General features: G+C 31.0%; 1 protein-coding gene across 5 annotated transcripts in view; it reads right to left on the bottom strand.

Moving 5' to 3' along the window:
• LOC140450957 (ephrin type-A receptor 4a-like) overlaps nucleotides 1–19,236 on the bottom strand; it is a 132,279-nt gene that overhangs the window by 89,468 nt on the left and 23,575 nt on the right. For all 5 annotated transcript variants that reach the window (XR_011952025.1, XM_072544669.1, XM_072544660.1 and 2 more), the window contains exons 2-3: nucleotides 4,574–5,003; nucleotides 4,368–4,468 (exon numbers count right to left, since the gene is read on the bottom strand). Coding sequence is in view for 4 of the 5 variants with exons in the window: in XM_072544669.1 (XP_072400770.1) it covers nucleotides 4,368–4,468; nucleotides 4,574–4,869 (397 nt within the window). In the remaining variant the exon portion in view is untranslated. The remainder of the gene's footprint in view (nucleotides 1–4,367; nucleotides 4,469–4,573; nucleotides 5,004–19,236) is intronic.

Raw genomic sequence — 19,236 nt, 5'->3', positions numbered from 1 at the left:
TATTTTACAGTAATTATTATTTTTGCGTTTTTCTGAATACTTACCTGTAACAAGGCAAAATATTAAAGAGGAACTATTAAAACAGATGTCATTTGATCTAAGCACATGGATATATTTTGTTCGGTATCATTCGTACACAAATTGGTCTATCTCTTTAAATTTCTCAATTATCTGTAACCGGCCTATAAAATGAAGTTACCAGTCTTTAGCTTACTAGGTGCCGCAGGTAAATGAAGTAACAGATGTATCACCCACGCTAACAACATGAAAAGATAGTGGGCTTGAGGTCAAAATATGACAGAACAGCAAGGCAAATTTAACTGATAATATACTGTTGGAACTGCATCTCATGATCTTTCTAGTTCTCTACATATTAATATTAATGTTTTTTACTTAAGTTTTTTACAATTTTTTTTTTATATACATGTATGATTATGACATGTTCTTTTGCTGTGCTAAGTTTGTTAATTTGTAAACTGTACCTAGTTTCAATTAAGGCTGTTTTATCGGTGCACCAAAACCTAGGGACAGTGTTTTCTCTGTTATTTACCGACAAAATGTCTCGAAATTTGGACACGTTATTCGAAATTAGGTTGCCTTTAAACTGATGGTTTTACTTTTTTTATTTTTTTGAAACTGCTGTTGAAAAATTGGAATATACTGTTTAACGTTCTATTATAACCAAACTTTTTACGCCCATCACTCGAAAGAGTTTTTTTTTCTGTAATCGTTGATTTTTGTTTCACCTTTCTGTGTCCAGTAATAATCGAGAAAAGCGTGTTCCAACTTTAAAGAAAATTGCTAAAAAATACTGCAATCTAATAGTGAAACGTGTTACTCATCATCGGCGCTTAGTTTCATCGTTATCGCCTTCGTGACGTCAAATCTCATGAACGTACGGTCAATTAGTTCGTGTTAAAACTAATTTGAATGGAGAATAATGTATTTGTTGTCATTAAACTACCCGTTGGCCGGCGGCACTGAGTAAAGATGGTCTCGCGTAAGCAGTGTAGAAAAGTAAGTGATACGCCCATTTCAAATCGCAGTGTACTTGAACTGCTAAAACAGCCTTAATTGTTTATACAACGTGATCTCAAAATGTCTATTATCGTAAGCTTTTTCACACATTTAATATCATTGACTGCTATATGTCTTTTTAAGGTACCACACACGTAATAACTTTTCTATGGATGTTTGATTTTTCATATTGTTCTTTTTAGATAAACTGATGATGCTTTCTGAGTAGAAAGCGAAACGTCTTCAATAAATAGATGAAGTAGTCACCTTCTTTGTCTTTTATTTCTCCACTTTGACCGAAAAACCCACCACTCTTCGAGTGTTCTTTAATTTATATATATATATATATATATATATATATATATATATAAGAAAAAAGAAGTACTTGTGACTCGTTTGGAACAAATATATAACTGTTTTGGATGGGTTGGAGTCAATAATAGGGCTATTGGTTAACTATTTTTTTATTCTCGAGCTTTCAATTGTGTTTACAATTATTATTAAGAGCTAAAAAAGACAAAATACTTACAAGGTTGAACTAAAAAGAAAAAACAATTTTTGTTAACTTACCAAATAAAAATTAGTTTGGTAAGTAAAAATCACTGCTTACATGTTCAAAATATTTAATACAAAAATGTTTTTATCTAACAAATGTTTCTCTGAAAAAAATTTTCAAAATTATAAAAAATTTTGAGCTCGAGAATAAAAAAATAGTTAACCAATAGCCCTATTATTGACTCCAACCCATCCAAAACATATATATATATATATATATATATATATATATATATATATATATATATATATATATATATATATATATTCGAAAGATTTCCGCGGTTAGTACAATTAAACCTTTAATCATTGCGCCGAGCTTTCGACATAATCTTTTGTCTTCTTCATGGCTTCCGAGGTATCAGTCTTCCAAGCCCCCCGACCCTACTACACTGGTCAATAATCAATGTATTACTGCTACTGAGAACAGCGCACGCTTCATTTATACCGTTGATGGTGACGTGGTTTGGATAAAGGATAGCGTAGGGATTGGCGTGACCATTTCTGACAGTAGGATTTTGATTGCCAGGTGAAGCGGACGATATGTTCTTTATGAGAGGTCTTCATGTCGAAGGTAACCGTATGCCGTCATCTCTTTTGTTGAGACGATTTTACCGTTTTTCAATTTCTATGGCTTGTCAGATAATTCTTGGTTTATAGAAGCGGATGGGGGATATGGTTCTGGAGTTTTCAAAATTAATTTTATGATCTATATGAAGATCGTGTTGATCTAGAGCTGAAATTGTTGACAAAATCCTGTTTTGTCTTTTTATTTCTTATTTCATTTGGCCTATGTATATATATATATATATATATATATATATATATATATATATATATATATATATATAAGATCGGGGGCAGCCTGCACAAGGAATTTCATAATTTCATAAATTCCGTGCTGTTCATTTGGACTGTTGTCTTTGATTGATAGGAAAAGAGATGAAAGTTTTTGTTGGGGGGCAAATATTGTCTTTATTCCTCTTGATTTAAGAATTTTGTCGATTTTGTCAATGACACCTTTGATGTAAAGAAGAAAAGCTTTCGGATGATGAGGATCTGAGTATTTAGGTTCAAATTGAGTGGGAGATTGATGTCTGTGGATGCTATATTGATGTGATTTTCGCGGTAACCGTTTTGGAACTAGAGAGCTCAGCGGGTCTACTTGCATAACCGCAAAGGCGTATTGATCTGAAGACAAGGGTATTGATGACTGAAATAATTTGTAACGGTGAATGATGAGAGTTGACATGCAAGTAACTACTGGTATGGGTGGGTTCGATAAACAGATAAACTGTTCGATAAACAGAGTGATGAAAACCTTTGGATTGGTTTTTCTTTATGATAACGTCGAGAAACGGTAGGGATGAATCAGTTTCCACCTTTATTTATTGTGAACTGGACACTAGGATGTATACCATTCAGATGGTCTTAAAAAGACACCAAAGCATCCCTACCGTGTGGCCAAATGACGAATGTATCGTCAACATATCGTAGCCATGATGTGGATAGTGCTCAGGTCTCGAAGTCTTCTATAAATATATTTGCAATTACTGGAGTGGGGAGTCCATTTAAGCACCATTTATTTGTCTGTAGAATTGATTTTGGAAGATGAAATAAGTGTTAGACATACAATGTTTAATGAGAGATAAGTGGTCTTGCTGGATACTTTATTTAGTTTTCAGAATGTTTACACTTTCGTCTATAGGAATGTTTGTAAAGAGTGAAACGATATAGTAACTTACTAGAATGTCTGGCGGTGAGATAGGGTATTGTTTAAAGAGTTCGATAAAATGAAAAGAATTTTTGACGAAAGATAAAGTATTTTCGGCAAGAGTTTTTTCCAAGTACTTGGCCGAGGGTTGTGTAGGGCAGTTGTATGCAATTTGGGAATGACTTTATGGCTTCGGCAGGCTTTAAGGAATGTTAAATCACAAAGAAGACGATTTTTAACTAGCAGCAGATTGCTATATGATTTAGTGAATTAGTAAAATTCCTCCCCGTAGAGGCGAATAAAATGTTCCGAAATATTTTCGAAGTTACTATTCGAAGAATACTATTACAAGAATTAATATTAAACTCAATAGTCTTCCGGGTTGAACTGCGTCGATTATTATTGCGCCGAATTTTCGACATCCTCTTTGATGTTTTCTTCATGACTTCCGAGGACTCAGTCTCCCGAACCCCCAGACACTACTACACTGATCAATAACCAATGCATTACTGCAACTGGGAACAGAGGACGGTTTATTTATGCCGTCGATGGTGACGTAGTTTAGGTCGAGGTTGGCGTGGGGTTTAGCGTGGAAATTGGCGTAGGAGTTAGCGTGGTAATTGGCGCGGAGGGTGGCGCGAACTTTTCCGACAGTAGGTTTACCGACTGGTTAGTGAAGCGAATATTTTCTTTATGAGAGGTCTCCATGTCGAAGGTAACCTTATGTCGTCATCTCTTTTATTGAGCCAAATCGATTTATCGGCCTAATGAAGCGATACTCAAAGTTTAGAGAGAGTATTTATCATACAACTTTTTTGGCGACGGGCACTCTAATATATATTAGCAATTAATCGTACGAACTTAAGGCGCCGTCTTGCCTTAATAAAGCAGTGCAATTGACAGATTAATTTTGGCATACCTTGATTTCTAAAGATTAAGTTTTAATCATCGAATGGTATTTATTTAAAAAAAGTGTTAATTTTTATTGAACAAAGTTCAATAATACTGGTAATCCCTAGACATTTTTGATGAATTTATTTGGACTAAAATACCGAAACTTATGGTACTAATGTTAACTTACCAGATAATGTTGTAGATATAAACTTCAATGATTTCTCGCAATTATCATTGCTAATCTCTACTAGTAATTGTGCAAAACGTCTCAGTACAGCTAGATTATCTCTAAAATTAATAGGAAAAATATATTGTTGTCACAAAGCTCCATGAAGGTATCATTTATTAAAAGATCTACTCAATGGTGAATATAAAAAAGTTAAAAATGCTTACGCTTTAAATTTTTCAGAGTCGTTGCATACATTCAAAATATTTTGTAAAATCAATAAAAAATCCTCGTCTGACTTCATCATAGACACCGTTTTTTCTAACAATTCCAAATCTGTCATCTTGGGTCCATATTCCTTTTTCTGTAGTACCATCCGCTCGAAATCAACAGAACTATCGGTACTAGCTGTAGAATATAATGTATTGGAGTCTTGAAACATGTTTTCTCGAAACATGTTTTCTCGAAACATGTTTTCTTGAAACATACGATGAAGCAAACCAAAATTTAAAAATGGATTCATTTTTGTTTCTTCCTTCACTTAACTATTTGAGTTGCTGGAATATTCAACTTCAGTGGTTCCTTATTTTATCTGACGATTGGTGTCGTTATATTAAGAAGTGTTTTTTGTTTTTTAAAATGTTTTTTTTTCTTTCTCTGCAACAAAATACACTAAATTAATAAAAAAAATCAAAACAGGTATTCTCAAAATATAATGGTTATTTATATTTTTATTCCGGAAACGCAAAGACGAAGATGATTTCGCATAAATAAACGAACATAAAAATATTAGTTTTAAAACTGATATTAGTATATTAGGTAAAATTGTTACTTTGTTCAGATTTTGTGAAATAAAGTGACTCTTATTTTAAAAATTCGGTTTTAAAAACTTATCACACACTTTTAACATCACACCACCTTATTAACCAAGATGTATAACAAATAACAAATTATGTGCCCTTTGTTTTTTTACCCATATATTTAGTGGCTTGACTCAAGTACACCTGGTAAATGCACTGATGATAAACTAGTTAATTCGAAAACGTTCTTTTGTGATGTAGCCCGAAAGGATCTTCTTAATTATATACCTTTTATAAAAAAAATTTAAATAAAACATTTATTTCATAGTTATAATACTAATCTAAAGAAAATATGATATAAATATAGGAAGCTTTCCCTAAGCTAAAATTCAGAACCGAAAGAGCCTCTAAAAGTAATTAAATTAACCTTTAGACAAAATGAAGACATTAATAAAATCTTCGTGTGCCTCATCCTTTTAAGTATATTGGCGATCATCGCTGCCCATTTTACTCTGTCTGCAGCAGTGCTGAAGAGGTCTATTGTTGTTTGTTCATTCCACTGATTTAAATTTTTCAACCAGGACGTGCGTCGTCTCTCCGGTTCTCTTTTTCCTTCCACTTTTCCTTGTATAACCAATCGCATCAACTCATATTTTTCATTTCTTAGTATGTGACTAAAGTAGCACACCTTTTTCTCCTTTTTAGTGTTGAGTATTTCTTTTTCTTTTTTCATCTTTCCTAATGTTTCCGTGTGAATGAGCCGTAAATTCTCCGTTTGAGCCGTAAATGAGCCGTTTATTAAGGTGCTGGTATAATTTTAATATGAAAATAAGTTATATTTTTTTCTGCAAAATGTGACTTAATGTCTTCTAAATAGGATTTTGCTCCTACAAAATTTATTCCGCAATCAGAATAGACAAGAGAGCAACGTCCTCGACGTGATATAAAACGTCTGAATGAGGCTAAAAACGCCTCGGTACTAAGTTCAGATACCAATTCTAAGTGCAAAGCCTTAGTGGCAAAGCATACAAATAGGCAAATATATGCTTTCGTTCGTTTAGCATTTTTAAGCTTATTGGCTCGTATCAGAAAGGGACCGCCAAAGTCAAACATTAGTAAATTAAACAAATTTTGTTTTTTGTTATTTAGTGAAAAATTCTTCTAATAATTTAATTTTATCTGACTCATCTATATTGACAATTCAGACATACCTTATACATTTTAAAGTAGACGACTTTAAAATGATATTGCCAATATTGTTGAGTTGCGTTCCTGGGACGACTTTACTTATAAGATAGTTCATTCGATTACATGAAATCAACTTTAACTTGAGAATATCCGTCAGAAAAGATCATAACATGTAATTCGTCTTTAAAAAGACAAATACATGCCATGATGACAGTAAAATTCTCCTGTTAGTAATTCCATAGTAAATTATGAGGGAAAAACCAGGAAAAAAACCTCATAATACTATCCCGACATGGTAAGTATTTGATCGCGCATTTAGTTTACCTTCAATAAACACCAAATTCCGATTTTATATGTTTGTTATTTAAAAAACATAAATGATGTATTCTCTATATGTTACTGACTTACCAATACTGGTATTTTCCTTTTAATAACTTCCTCTTTCAATATGGGTAACCAGATCCTACTACATTCTGCCGAGGAATTCGCGACACAATTGGTCTCATTTAGCATAATTAGAGCCGCTTCTTTGATTGTTCTCTTTTTACCATCCGTTTCTTTTAGGACTATATTTGAATCATTCCATTGAACCCTATGTTCATTATCCCATGCGTGTTTACAGATTTGAGATCTATCAAATTCTCTATTTTTAATATAGGATTGATGTTCACTTATTCTAACATTTAATGGTCTTGATGTTTCACCTAAATAAAACTGATCGCATTCACAAGGTATTTTATAAATGCAATTCTTTGTCCTTTCTTGTTCATTGTTAGGTTTGGTTTTGGACAAAATAGATCTCAACGTGTTTGTTGTTTTGAATGTTGTTGAAATGTTGAAAAATAATTCCATCACTACTGTTTAAATTAAAAATAATTCCAAACAATTAGAAATTCTAAACCAAATTCTTAGGTAATTAAATGTTCAAACATATCTCCAAATTGTAACGAAGAGTAACCAAATCTATTATACAACGCATTTCTCATGGCGTTGAGTCCATCTGCCGATATGTTTTGGCTAAGTTGGATTATCTTTTCCTTCAGTTCCTCCAAGTTGGTGGCTCGCTCGAACTTATGCCTGTACAATTCCGTATTTAGCATCCTCCAAAAATAAAAATCTAGATGAGCTAAGTCGGGTGACCGAGGAAGCCATTTTATTGTACCTTCTGTACTAATGACACGTTCAGCAAAAATTAACGCTAAATAGTCTCTAACGGCTTTTGCATTATGTGCAGGACAGCCGTCTTGTTGAGACCAAATTTCGTTGAAGTTAATTTGAAGACGTTGAAGTCCAGGAATAATTTGATTTTGCAGTAATTGGAAATATTTGACTGCGTTTAATTTTTTTTCAATGAAAAAAGGACCCATAATATCTTCTCCCAAAATTCCAGTCAAACATTCAACTTTTGTAGATACTGCTTACGCACAGACACACTCAAATGCTTATTCTCCTGAGACCCATAAAGTACGACGGATGGATGATGTTTCTTGCGAATTGTGAAGGAGGACTCATCTGTAAACAAAATATTTTTTAAAAAATTATTATTTGCATGGCATCTCTCCATCATAATTTCACAAAATTGCATCCGTTTAAATTGATCATCAGAAAATATTTCTTGAGTTGTTGTTTACTTAAACACATCGTCGCTTCAACCAATGCACAAACTTGAATTTCTCTAATTTCTCGTTCTTGAGAAATTTTCTTTTCGCAAGGTTGATCTGATGGCAGCATTTTTTACATTTGCCATTAGTACAGCCAAACTTTTCAAATTGATGAATAATGGCCAATCCAGTTTTGTCTATAGGTATTGGCCTATTTTTAAAAGCCATAATAAATAAATTGATAGTTTCTTGTACTGAATTGCCCCCAAAGTACCATTTTATTATTTGTACCCGTATAAACAGTCGGCATATTTAATTATTATCTTCACACTTACGCAGTTACATCCAAAAATAAATACATAGCATATCGTTCGGCCTGTCTCGTATGAATTTTACCATTCAAGCTAACGGACGAATGGCAATGTTGCAAAAATTATCTTGTTTTATTCAAAATTGGATTACAATTTCGTCAAATAAAAATGCGAATCTGTAAATTTTTTATGGATTTAAGAAATTTTGTACCAATTTGTGTCAATTAGTGTTTCATTTTTAATATCATCATCCAGTTTTCAATGGCAATGCAAGAAAGTACATGCTGGTTTTGTACGTAGATCGATTTCATAAGACGTCATTTAATTTTTTTAAAACTTTTTTATAACTCGAGAAATACCGGATCGACTTAGGTAATTCTGATTCTAAAATATTTGTATAAATTTGACATTTCAATCATATTTCGTTTTGAAACAATCCAATTGATTTATTGCTAAAAATTATGATTAATGACGAATAATATATATTATACCTCATATGTCACTGGTTTCTAAATTTCTAAAGAAATATTTATTAAATATATTTATTTAATAAAGAAATCACATTGTTTATAAAGTAATAAAGGCTTTAGAAAATTTATAAACTAATATATATTGCCTATAATTGATTTAAAGCGTGTTTATCACTTCTACATATTTCGTAATGAATGATTGCTTCTTTGTATCAAATTGATATGGTAATTTAGGCACTTTGTTATGTATTTTAGTTTTTTTTGTCAATAAATAGACTTTCTTTGGTCTTTTTCATCCCATTTAGGTATATGTCCACATGCACTTTATTGTTATTTATATTATTAACCCAACCTAACATGTTTGTTTACAAACAACTGTACGGAAAGAATAGCTGACACTATTTTGCGATAAAAAGTCGTATTGATGATGTAAATAGTTTTTTAGTGTTTTGTGGTGAGTGTAGAATAGATCGGCGGATCGTGACGTATGATACATCATTGGAAAAGAGAAGAGGTAGCGAAAGGTAAGAAAAAAACAAATGAGACAGCTACCAAAAGGGCAGTGCACAGTATCTTCAATTTTATTGAACGTATAGCGACATAGGAGATATCATACGAATAACAATATATTTACTGTAAGACAAATTTTGATTTATTGACTTAAAGAAAGCCTCTGGCTGATTACAAAATAAACAACTGACCGAATCCTAACATGCGACATAGCAAATGAAGGTGAGGATATAACGAATATATTCAGATAGAAAAAATAAACAAAGCGACTACCAAAAGGACGTTACACAGCATTTTGTTATTTATGAACGTATAGCGATATACGAGATATCACATGACACTATGGATGATAATAGACATACAATACGGTAAAATTTGCTTTATTGACCTGAAGAATGCCTCTGGATGAGTACAAAATAAACAACTAGCCGAATCCTAGCATATGACTCATCAAATAAAACGACATGAGACATGTAGCAGATATGATTTATATAGCGTGCAATCAAAAAAAAATATATACAGGATATAGTAAAAAATGATCAGAAGAGGTATCAGATCATACTTTATATTTACTTGGTTTATATGAAAGAAGTTTATTGTTTTAAAAATTTAACGAGTAACTGCAAATTGCCATTGATTGAACCTTCCGTCGCATGCGACGGGCAGAATTAGTAGTAAAAATTATAAAACCTTAAAAAATTAAAAGTAAATAAAAAAAATAAAAATTAAATAAAACATTAAATAAAATTAAATTAACTAAATTATATATAAAAAAATAATTTAAAATAAAATAAGATAAAATTAATTAAAATAAACCAAAGCTACTTTTAGAAATTTTATAGCCGTTTATAGATAAATATTTATTCATGATTCTTTTTAGAATATAATGAAAATCAAAATGAAATAATTTAGCATAAATACAAGATAATAATGAACATGTACTTATATGATGAATAAATTCTATAGGTATTGTATTTAACAAAATTTGAAAATTACTAAAATCAACAAAATTTCTAAAGAAAAAAATTAAGATTTTTTAAACTTTTAAGGAACTTAAATGTTTAATGTTATTATAAAAATATTTAACAATTCAGTAATAAACAAATATAAAATTTAATATAACATAATATAATTTAATTCTTTACATAATAGTAAAGCAAGACTTTGCTTCCACAAGAATTGTGGAATTTTGACAGTTGACAGTTTTAAAATTAGTTCTTACCAATAAATCACCCTATTCAATAAATTGTTGGACTCTAGTAAATTCTCGATTTAGTGAACACTTCAAAATAATATCCATAAAGTATCTAAAACACTCGTTTCACGGGAACTAAACTGTATTATTTGTTTATTGATACCTATATGTTTATATTAAAAAGTGCCTATTAATTATATATAGTTAAAAACTGCAAATTTTAAATGACCCAAGTTTTACTTACTGTATTCAAAGTATGTAATATTACAATTCTGTGGAAAGAAGCCATAACTTGATATATCGAGTTTCGCTTACAGGAGAGCTATTTTAAGATAAAATGGACGCAGAAAACGTCCAACCCAAAAAAAGTGATTGTTGGGAAATTGAGTTTAAAAGTTTTTAATGTGCCCTAACTAAACTATGCATAATTTATTAGACTGGTAATGATTTTAAGATAATGATATTCATATCGTAGGCACATCGTTTGTATTTTTTTGTTAAATGTAAGTTTGAATGAAGATATTTTGAAAATTTTAGGTTGTAATGAATGTATGTATGTAAGTGAATTTTTGTTGAAAAATATCAAAGTTATTAAAGGTTGTTGAACATAACAAGTTTTGCCATCTTCTACTTGACCATGTTTTTGTAATCGGAAAATCAATAATACGACTAAAAAACAGAAAGTTGGTATTTTTTGTACAAATACTTACAATTTAAGTTTTGATAGCTGTTTACCTACTAGGGAAAGAACTCAACATCTCATGAAATTAATATAACTTTATTAAACAAAAAAAGTTGTACAAAGACTGAACTAGGAGTTTGATTGTTCTTCAGTCTCGGAGTCGTCTTGCGTATTGTTTAGCTCATCGAATTCTGGAGCTGTTAGCGTTGTCGGCAGCTTTTTGTAAAAATTATGGAACTCCTTATCTATTAACGTTAACAAAGATAAGAGGTCCTTCTTTTTTAAAGGATTTACTCCAATGGTACTGGCATAGGAGTTCGAAACTTCAATGTTTTTTGCACAGATCTTTCGGCCTTTTCTGTTGCGAATCAGATTAAGGGTTCGAAATGGAGAAAATGGATTCAGATCATATTTGAAACGAATGACTCCAAATTCTTTAGTGTATCTCAACCATTTTATCTTAAGCCACTCGACTGGCTTTTTTTCAGTATCTTGATTACGATGTACCAAAACGTTATTCTTAACTAAAAGAGATGAAAAGCTTTTGAAATCGGTCAAGTCCATCTCAATCAGATTAAACCTTTTTTTGCCAGGGACAGCTCTTACAAACTGACACCAATCACGAGAAATCATAATCCTAAATTTATCTACATCAGCATTCGAAGATCCTGAAGAACCAAGTCTTTTTTTGCTCATTCAATGCGGGTATGATCACTGTCGCATTCAAGGCGAGTATGCCCTGGTAGGATAAACTTTTGATCAATAACCTTAAGATGGTCATTTTTGGCTAGAGCATACATTAACATAACTGCCATGTTCATGTTTCTATTCTGGCCGCCACACGTATCTGAGTACGTAATTACTTGTTCTACACTTGTTGGTAACTGAAGCAACTTTTTTAAAATACAAGAGGCAACTGATCTGATCTTCTCCCTCCTTGAAGCTCACTCCACATACAAAAGTCTGACGATTCTTTCTCTTGTGAACAATCATGGTTAAGTTGTTAAGATGGTTAAGTTGTACATAGTTAATAGCCTTTTGTAATAACCGATATTGGTTGTAAGATATGGCACAAGTAAAATTTGTTGCAAGTCAAAAACCAAAACTCTTTGGTAATCAGTGTTTTTGCATTCTTTTTGTCTTCGCGTTTACGGTCATAACCCTCCTGTGCCTCTAGAACGTGAACATTATGGTTTTCATCGATTACTTCACGGTCAGCTTTACTAGTAGCATGTCTTTTAAATACATTAAATTCATCGCAAGTTTTGAACGTGTCAATGAATGGCTCTTTGAACTTATAGCCCTTTGTTTTAAAAATGTTTCTAAATGTGTCATAGCCAACCGTCTTTTCGTACTCATTTTCTACTCGCCATTGTAAGTACTCTTTGTACATTATTTTGATACTTAAGTGACTAGGCAAAAATATTTTTTCTGATGAGTTATCTCGCCTAGCATAATGGCTTTCGTGTCTAGGGTATTTGTCTATAAACTAGTAAATACAATTCATCTCTTCATCACTTGTTTTATTAGGAGGTGTTTGCTTACCCCTCATGTCAGCATCAACCACACCATAGGAAGAGGCCCTTTTCTTTTCTATCAATATGTCCATTTTTCCTCTGGTTACCCCATATGCACTCATAAACATTAATTTACAAACATTGTGTTTTATATTTTCAACAATAATATTATACTCAACAGTCACAAGACGGTCGTAAGAGCACTCTTACCTCTTCCTTTTGCACTATACTTTGTATCCGAAATTTCCATTCTTTCACACAACGTTTGATCTCTTACTTTTATTGGTAAAGAATAAACGCTTTTAAATATTTGATTTTGTATTTCTGGTGTTACTATCTCCAAACACTTTTTCCTCTGACAACATCTCGTAATAGGCTTAAACTTGATGGGATCTTTCACTTCACCTTTTCTATTTTTGTAGGCCATACCATGATCTTTCTTATTTTTTTCTTGTTCACGCGCTTTAACTCCTTTTTTTCTTTTTGGTTTAAACGGAGAACTAGTAGAAGTAATTATTTTGGTTGTATTCGCTTGTTGGTTGCTATCGGAAACCATTAGTGGACTGCTAGGTATATTAAGTTTATTATCAAACCCATCTTTATCTAAAAAAAAAGTATTCAGTAGATCTTAAAATGTTTCTACAGTTTGTGTAGGTCATCAGTCCCAATCCTTAGTTCATTCAACCTTTAAGATATTTGAATAACTACTTTACCACAAACTTAATAGCCTTCGTTTCTTGAAGTGGTTTTCAAGGGCAGGAATCCATAGTGGGTCTGCATCTGAGTCATAAGAGTCTTCATCGAAATACTCCTATAACAATAAAAAAATATTTTGAAGTGAACCAACTATTAGTTTTAACTACATTAGGCCCACAACATTAATATTTACCTGGGGTTCATATGTTGATTTAAGGCCACTAGTTGAAGGTTCGCACATCAAAGTATTAGGCCAATAGCTGGAACTTGTTCATCAAACGTACAATTACTACAAGTAAGACTAACCTCACTTTCACTCGAATAAATTGGATCACACTGTACAAACTTTTCTAAACATCTTCCTGAATAACCATCCATTCACTTCGATTTACACATATTGTTTTACAGTTAGTACACGAAGAAGGCATTGTCGGTAATTAAAACACACTTTTTTTTATAAAAACAAAACTACTTTACAATAGTGCCTATTACACTATCACCAAACGCCATACCCTATACCCACACTACTTATTCAGTGATTCCCCCGTTGAAATTATTGAATAACTGGTAATTCCCCTATAAGAACTATTTCCCTCCAGTGTCATGCCAAGCTACTTTAATTCAAATAATGAATTCATAGTTGTTAAAAGGGTTTCTTTAATCTAAGGTTAAAACACAACTGTTTACTAATAGATGGCCGTACATGCACTATATTAATTTAATAATTTACTGTACTTTAGGTCTTTCTTAGGTAATTGTTAATAGATGGTGGAACACGTTTATTTAAAAATACTAAAATGGTCAAAATGATACATTCGTTTCAGTACAATCGTACCGAAACGGCAACACATCAAAAAAAGTAAATATTGAAAAATAATCAAACTTGATAAAATAATAATAATAATTATAACACAACTTGCTTAGTCGCATTTCAGTAATTTAGTCATCTTTAATAAGACGGCAATACGTGATGTGTTTACATAACAGATTCAGCATCACTATCATAGATGATTTTCTTAGGAATGGTACAACTTGATATGTCAACATATCATGTTATGCTTTCTTTGAGAACTATAAAAATTAGCCGATTTTTAAAGTGGAAGAATTACATAAATCAACATATCAAGGGTTGACATCTTACAACTTTTTCTTTGTAACCTTATAGTCAGAGGCGTACATTGTTATGTTAACTTATCAAGTTATTACCTCTTCTGCAATGTCAACTTATGACATATCAGGTGTGGGCATGCCTTATATCTCTCCGTTATTATTAGGAATTCGAATTACCAAGTTATACCATTTTGTAGATCTTGCTCAGACGAACACAGTGATGTTGATAACTCAATTTTGCTAAAATGTCAACATATCAAGTTATGCCTTCTTATTACAGAATTATAGCATAGTTTTATTTCTGAGTAAAGGATGTTTATTTAAAACAGTTTAAAATAATAAACTTGAGTTTGTTTATGTATGTATCTAATTGTTTGGCAAAAAACTGACCTTCAAATAACACTGCAAAGGAAAATCTGTAAACATCTAAATACAGTAAAACCTCGATATAACGGATCTCTATTTAAGAACTTCGGATATAACGGACAAAAAAATCCGGTCAAATGAAAAAAAACGTACTGTTAATATTATACTATGCTTAACCCGTTCGATACCACTGTATTTTAAAAAGAATTTCAATAAAATTTAGCATAAGAGGCCAGATTTCTAATAATGAATATATTTTTCTGTTGAAAAATAAATAAATAAATAAAGCATTTGTAAGAGAAACATAATATATTATCATAAACATAATATAATGTATATACACACATAAGATATAAGTTTACACATTTATTTTAAGCAAGAGACAGAAAGTAAGAACATCACATATTTAGGGGATAAATGGGTGTGTTTACCACGCTGGCCGGGGATTCACACAACTTTACAGCGGTTTGACTTATTTATTCATTGTGAATAAATTAATGAACAACACATTTAGGTGTACGCCAGTAAATCATTTAAAATTTTCTCAATGCTACCCCACCCAATCAAAAACTAGAGATTATAAAAAACTTGGAGACTGGAACGTCTCTGTCTAAGATATGTGATCAATAGACTTAGGCAAATATGCAAATAAAAAAGTATGAAATATGCGCATAAATATGCAGTATTTTATGCAAAAATATGCAGTATTGTATGCAAAATATGCATATTTATCTAGAAAATATGCATGTAATAAAAAATATTTACAATATTTTTTATTTACAAAAATACTTACAACATTATAAATATATAACATATAATTATTTTAAGATATAAATATTATTTTGAATTGTGGTAACAGTAGATTATCAAATTATGTTCAAAATTTTCTAATAAAAACTTCTATCTGAATAAATATATTTGTAAATAGAAAAAGTTCTTTCGACATCAACTGATGTAACTGGGGCATTTTTGAAATTTACTATGATAGATGGTTCTAAATTAACTGGTTCGGAAAATGTCCCAGCTCGTACTTGAACCACTTCAGAAAGAACCTGGTGTCCACTATTTTTGAAAAATTTTCTTTCCAATAGTACCTTTAACGTTTTGACACAATAACTCAAATTCTTTCATTAAAACTGTACTCTCTAACAATGATAATTTCGAGGATTTTAATTGAGTTCTAGTTTTCTGGAGAAAACTATAATTTGATTTTATGAATGACAGTTGCTGTTGGAGAATGTTATCTTGGAAGGCTTGCTTAGTATCCAATAAAGTTTTTTCTTACTTCCTCCGCAATTCTGTTTTATTCCATGCGCTAAATAAGTGACATGTATTAAGTTTGGATAAAATATTTTTAAATTTTTCCTGCTTTCACCATACATGATGCGGCATCAGATAAAATAAGCAATAATTTATCATTAGGCACAGCAGTAGGAAGAAAAAAGTTTGCTAATGCTTCTTGTAAAAACCGTGGTATTGTTAGAGCGTTGGTTTTTTCCACTTGCTTACAGGAAATTAAATACGATTTTGGAAAGGTTTCATCGCTAAGTACAGCAATCAATAAGTGCACAATGTATATTCCTGACGAGTCAGCGGTCTCGTCCACACATATGTAAAAGTAATTACAATAATTACATTAATTAATATTACCTATTTCGGCTTTTATGTTGTGGATAACTGAGGAGTATAACAAATCGACATTATTTCTCTTTAGAATTCGTTCACTGGGAATGTTTTGTTTGCAATATTTTTTTAAAAAAGAACTAAAGTTTCCATTAGATAATTTTGAAAGCGATATATTAGAAGATACAAATGCACGACACAAGCCTTCGTTAAAAGTTTCTTGTTCGATTTGTTTTTTGGAACTTGACTGAAAGCACTTTCACACAGAAGGTTGATAGTTTTCACCGGATGTGGTTTTTACTTTTTTAGCTAAATGTTTCGCGGTTTTGACATACTGATCTATTTGAAGTTTTGTTTTCAGATGAAATCTAAAAAAGAATATAAATATTCTATAGTTGTACCCATTTTTAAAATATAAGATTGTAGAAATAAACTATAAATGAACCGTTTTTGCATAACAATTAAAATATTTAAATTAAATCAAATAAAAATCGGTGTAGTAATCTTGAAAATGTCAAGAAATGAGGTTTTTTCTGTTTACATTTAAAGAAAAAATACTGTGAGCATAAATTAAAATCACTTAATTAATTAAGTCCAATATATATGATATGTTTTTATATTTAGCAAAATTAAAGCAAACTATGCTATTGTTTTTGCCACAACATGAGCAACAAACTTTATCCATATCCATAGATATGTAAGGTTTTTGCCAAGTTGAAACATTGCTTATTTTCGGCATTTTCAAAGCACAATAATTATTCAATTAGAAATACACGTTGTTTACGCCTCCAATTTTACACCAAAAGTGAAACCAAGTGAAACAGACTGTGAAAATAAAAATTTTTACCTATAGAGACATAAACTGGCAAACACAAACCCTTAATTCCAGGACAAAACGTGACAAAACGATAAGCCACTGTCTTTTATTAGTTACTATACCAAGAATTTGAATACCAAGTGATTATAAAACAAAATTAAATATTGGCATTTTCATGCCATCTGTAAGTTTGAATATAAAAATATATAATTAACAGCAAATTTTCAAATTATATGCACTTTATGCTCACTTTTATAAAAATATGCAAAATTTGACATTTTTTATGCATTATATGCAAAATATGCAATTTGCATATTTGCCTAAGTCTAGTGATCAATATAGCATAAAAAGCAAACTGTTTCGGACATAAAAAAAACAAAAGCAAGATAAATAAATTTGCATTAATGTATGATGTAGAAGAGAAAAGGAATGAAACGTGAAACTTCACTAGAGGGTACTTAAAAGGGTACGGCCAACAACGTTCTAGTGGGGTCCCGGTCCGGGCAGTCAAATTGAAATCTGCTGCAATTAAATTAGCAGATCATATGGACATACCATTCAGAGCAAGTGTTGGATGGCTCTGGCGTTTAATTTCGCAAAAGGCACAGAATCTTAATAAAAGAATTTATGTCGAAGCTTCAGTGCACCAAAAGAAGAAATAGAAGCTTTTAGACAAAAATTAGTAGAATATACAAACTAAAGCACATAAGTCAAAAAAATCGATTTTTCTTTTTTAACATGCATATGTCCATATATTTTTTCTCCACCGACTGACTTAAGCACATAAGTCATAGACGTTTATTTCACATTGATTTTAAGTAGCGTATTTTTTCAACCTTTCAATTCCTATAAATCTTTAGACGTTATAAAGAACATAAGTTGACTTATGTGAAAAAGTACAACTGATATAATATTGAGTTTTGCAGATTTATAGGCATGATTTAAGTTGTTAGGTACTTCAAATGCTTGACGCTATCGTTATGTTATAACGATCAGTGTTGCCAATGCAAAAATAGAAATTATCCGAATGTTGGGAGCAAAATATCCGAAACTATCCGAATGTTAGGAACCAAATATCCGAAATTATCCGAATTCATAACAACCGAAAAAGAAGACTAATTAAAAGGCATAATTATTATAAAACAATATTAATTTGATAGAAATATATTTATTTAAATAAAAAACAACAAACAATACATAAACACAGCAAATTAACAAATTATTAACTCTTAAAACCTATATTAAAATTACTTATTGTTTACATACATAATCATAATACGTTGTAGGAACCAGTTAGGTACAGCCATTGTTTAAATAGGACTAGTTAGACAATCCTTATGGAACAAACGTTTGACTTTTACTCTGCCGTCATATGGCGGCCTCTAGTCATAAATTTAAAAAACTATTAACAGAAACTTAATTCTCGGCAGGATTCTATTCGAGTATATTTTTACCTGTCTCATGACTAAGGCAAACCTGTACACGGATGCCAGATTGTGAAGAAAATATAAGACTTTAATAAAATGCTTATTGTTATTATCGTTGTATGCGTCTAGTGAAAGATAACTTGACTATTTCGAGAGAATATTTCAAATTGTTTTTATACTTTGAGACTTGCTAAATCTAAATCGGTTAGTAATCTATTTAAATAAAGTAGGTAAATGCTGACTTTTTTTTAATTTTTATTAGTTTATCAGATATTTATTTTGGTTATATGATTTGCTAGAAAAGGATTAAATATTTAATTGAAATACACTCGATTGCTATCGTCTTAGAACACTCATGCGGAGGTTTATTTTTTAGTCAAGATTTAAGTTTTAGCATTGTTTAAAAAAGAAAATCTTTTTAAACAATGGTTTTATGTATGTTTTGAGAAAATTAAATTTTCAATCTTTTAATCTTTAAAATGACGTTTGAAAATATAGTAAATTTATGGGTATGGTTTTTTGATAATGGTTTTGAAACAAATAAACACATCGATATGCCACAACAAGAGGCAACACA

This window comes from Diabrotica undecimpunctata, chromosome 1, assembly GCF_040954645.1.
Source record: "Diabrotica undecimpunctata isolate CICGRU chromosome 1, icDiaUnde3, whole genome shotgun sequence".
Classification (NCBI taxonomy): Eukaryota; Metazoa; Arthropoda; class Insecta; order Coleoptera; family Chrysomelidae; genus Diabrotica; species Diabrotica undecimpunctata.
Note: the sequence above shows the minus strand (reverse complement) of the source record. Positions and strands in the feature narration are given on the sequence as shown.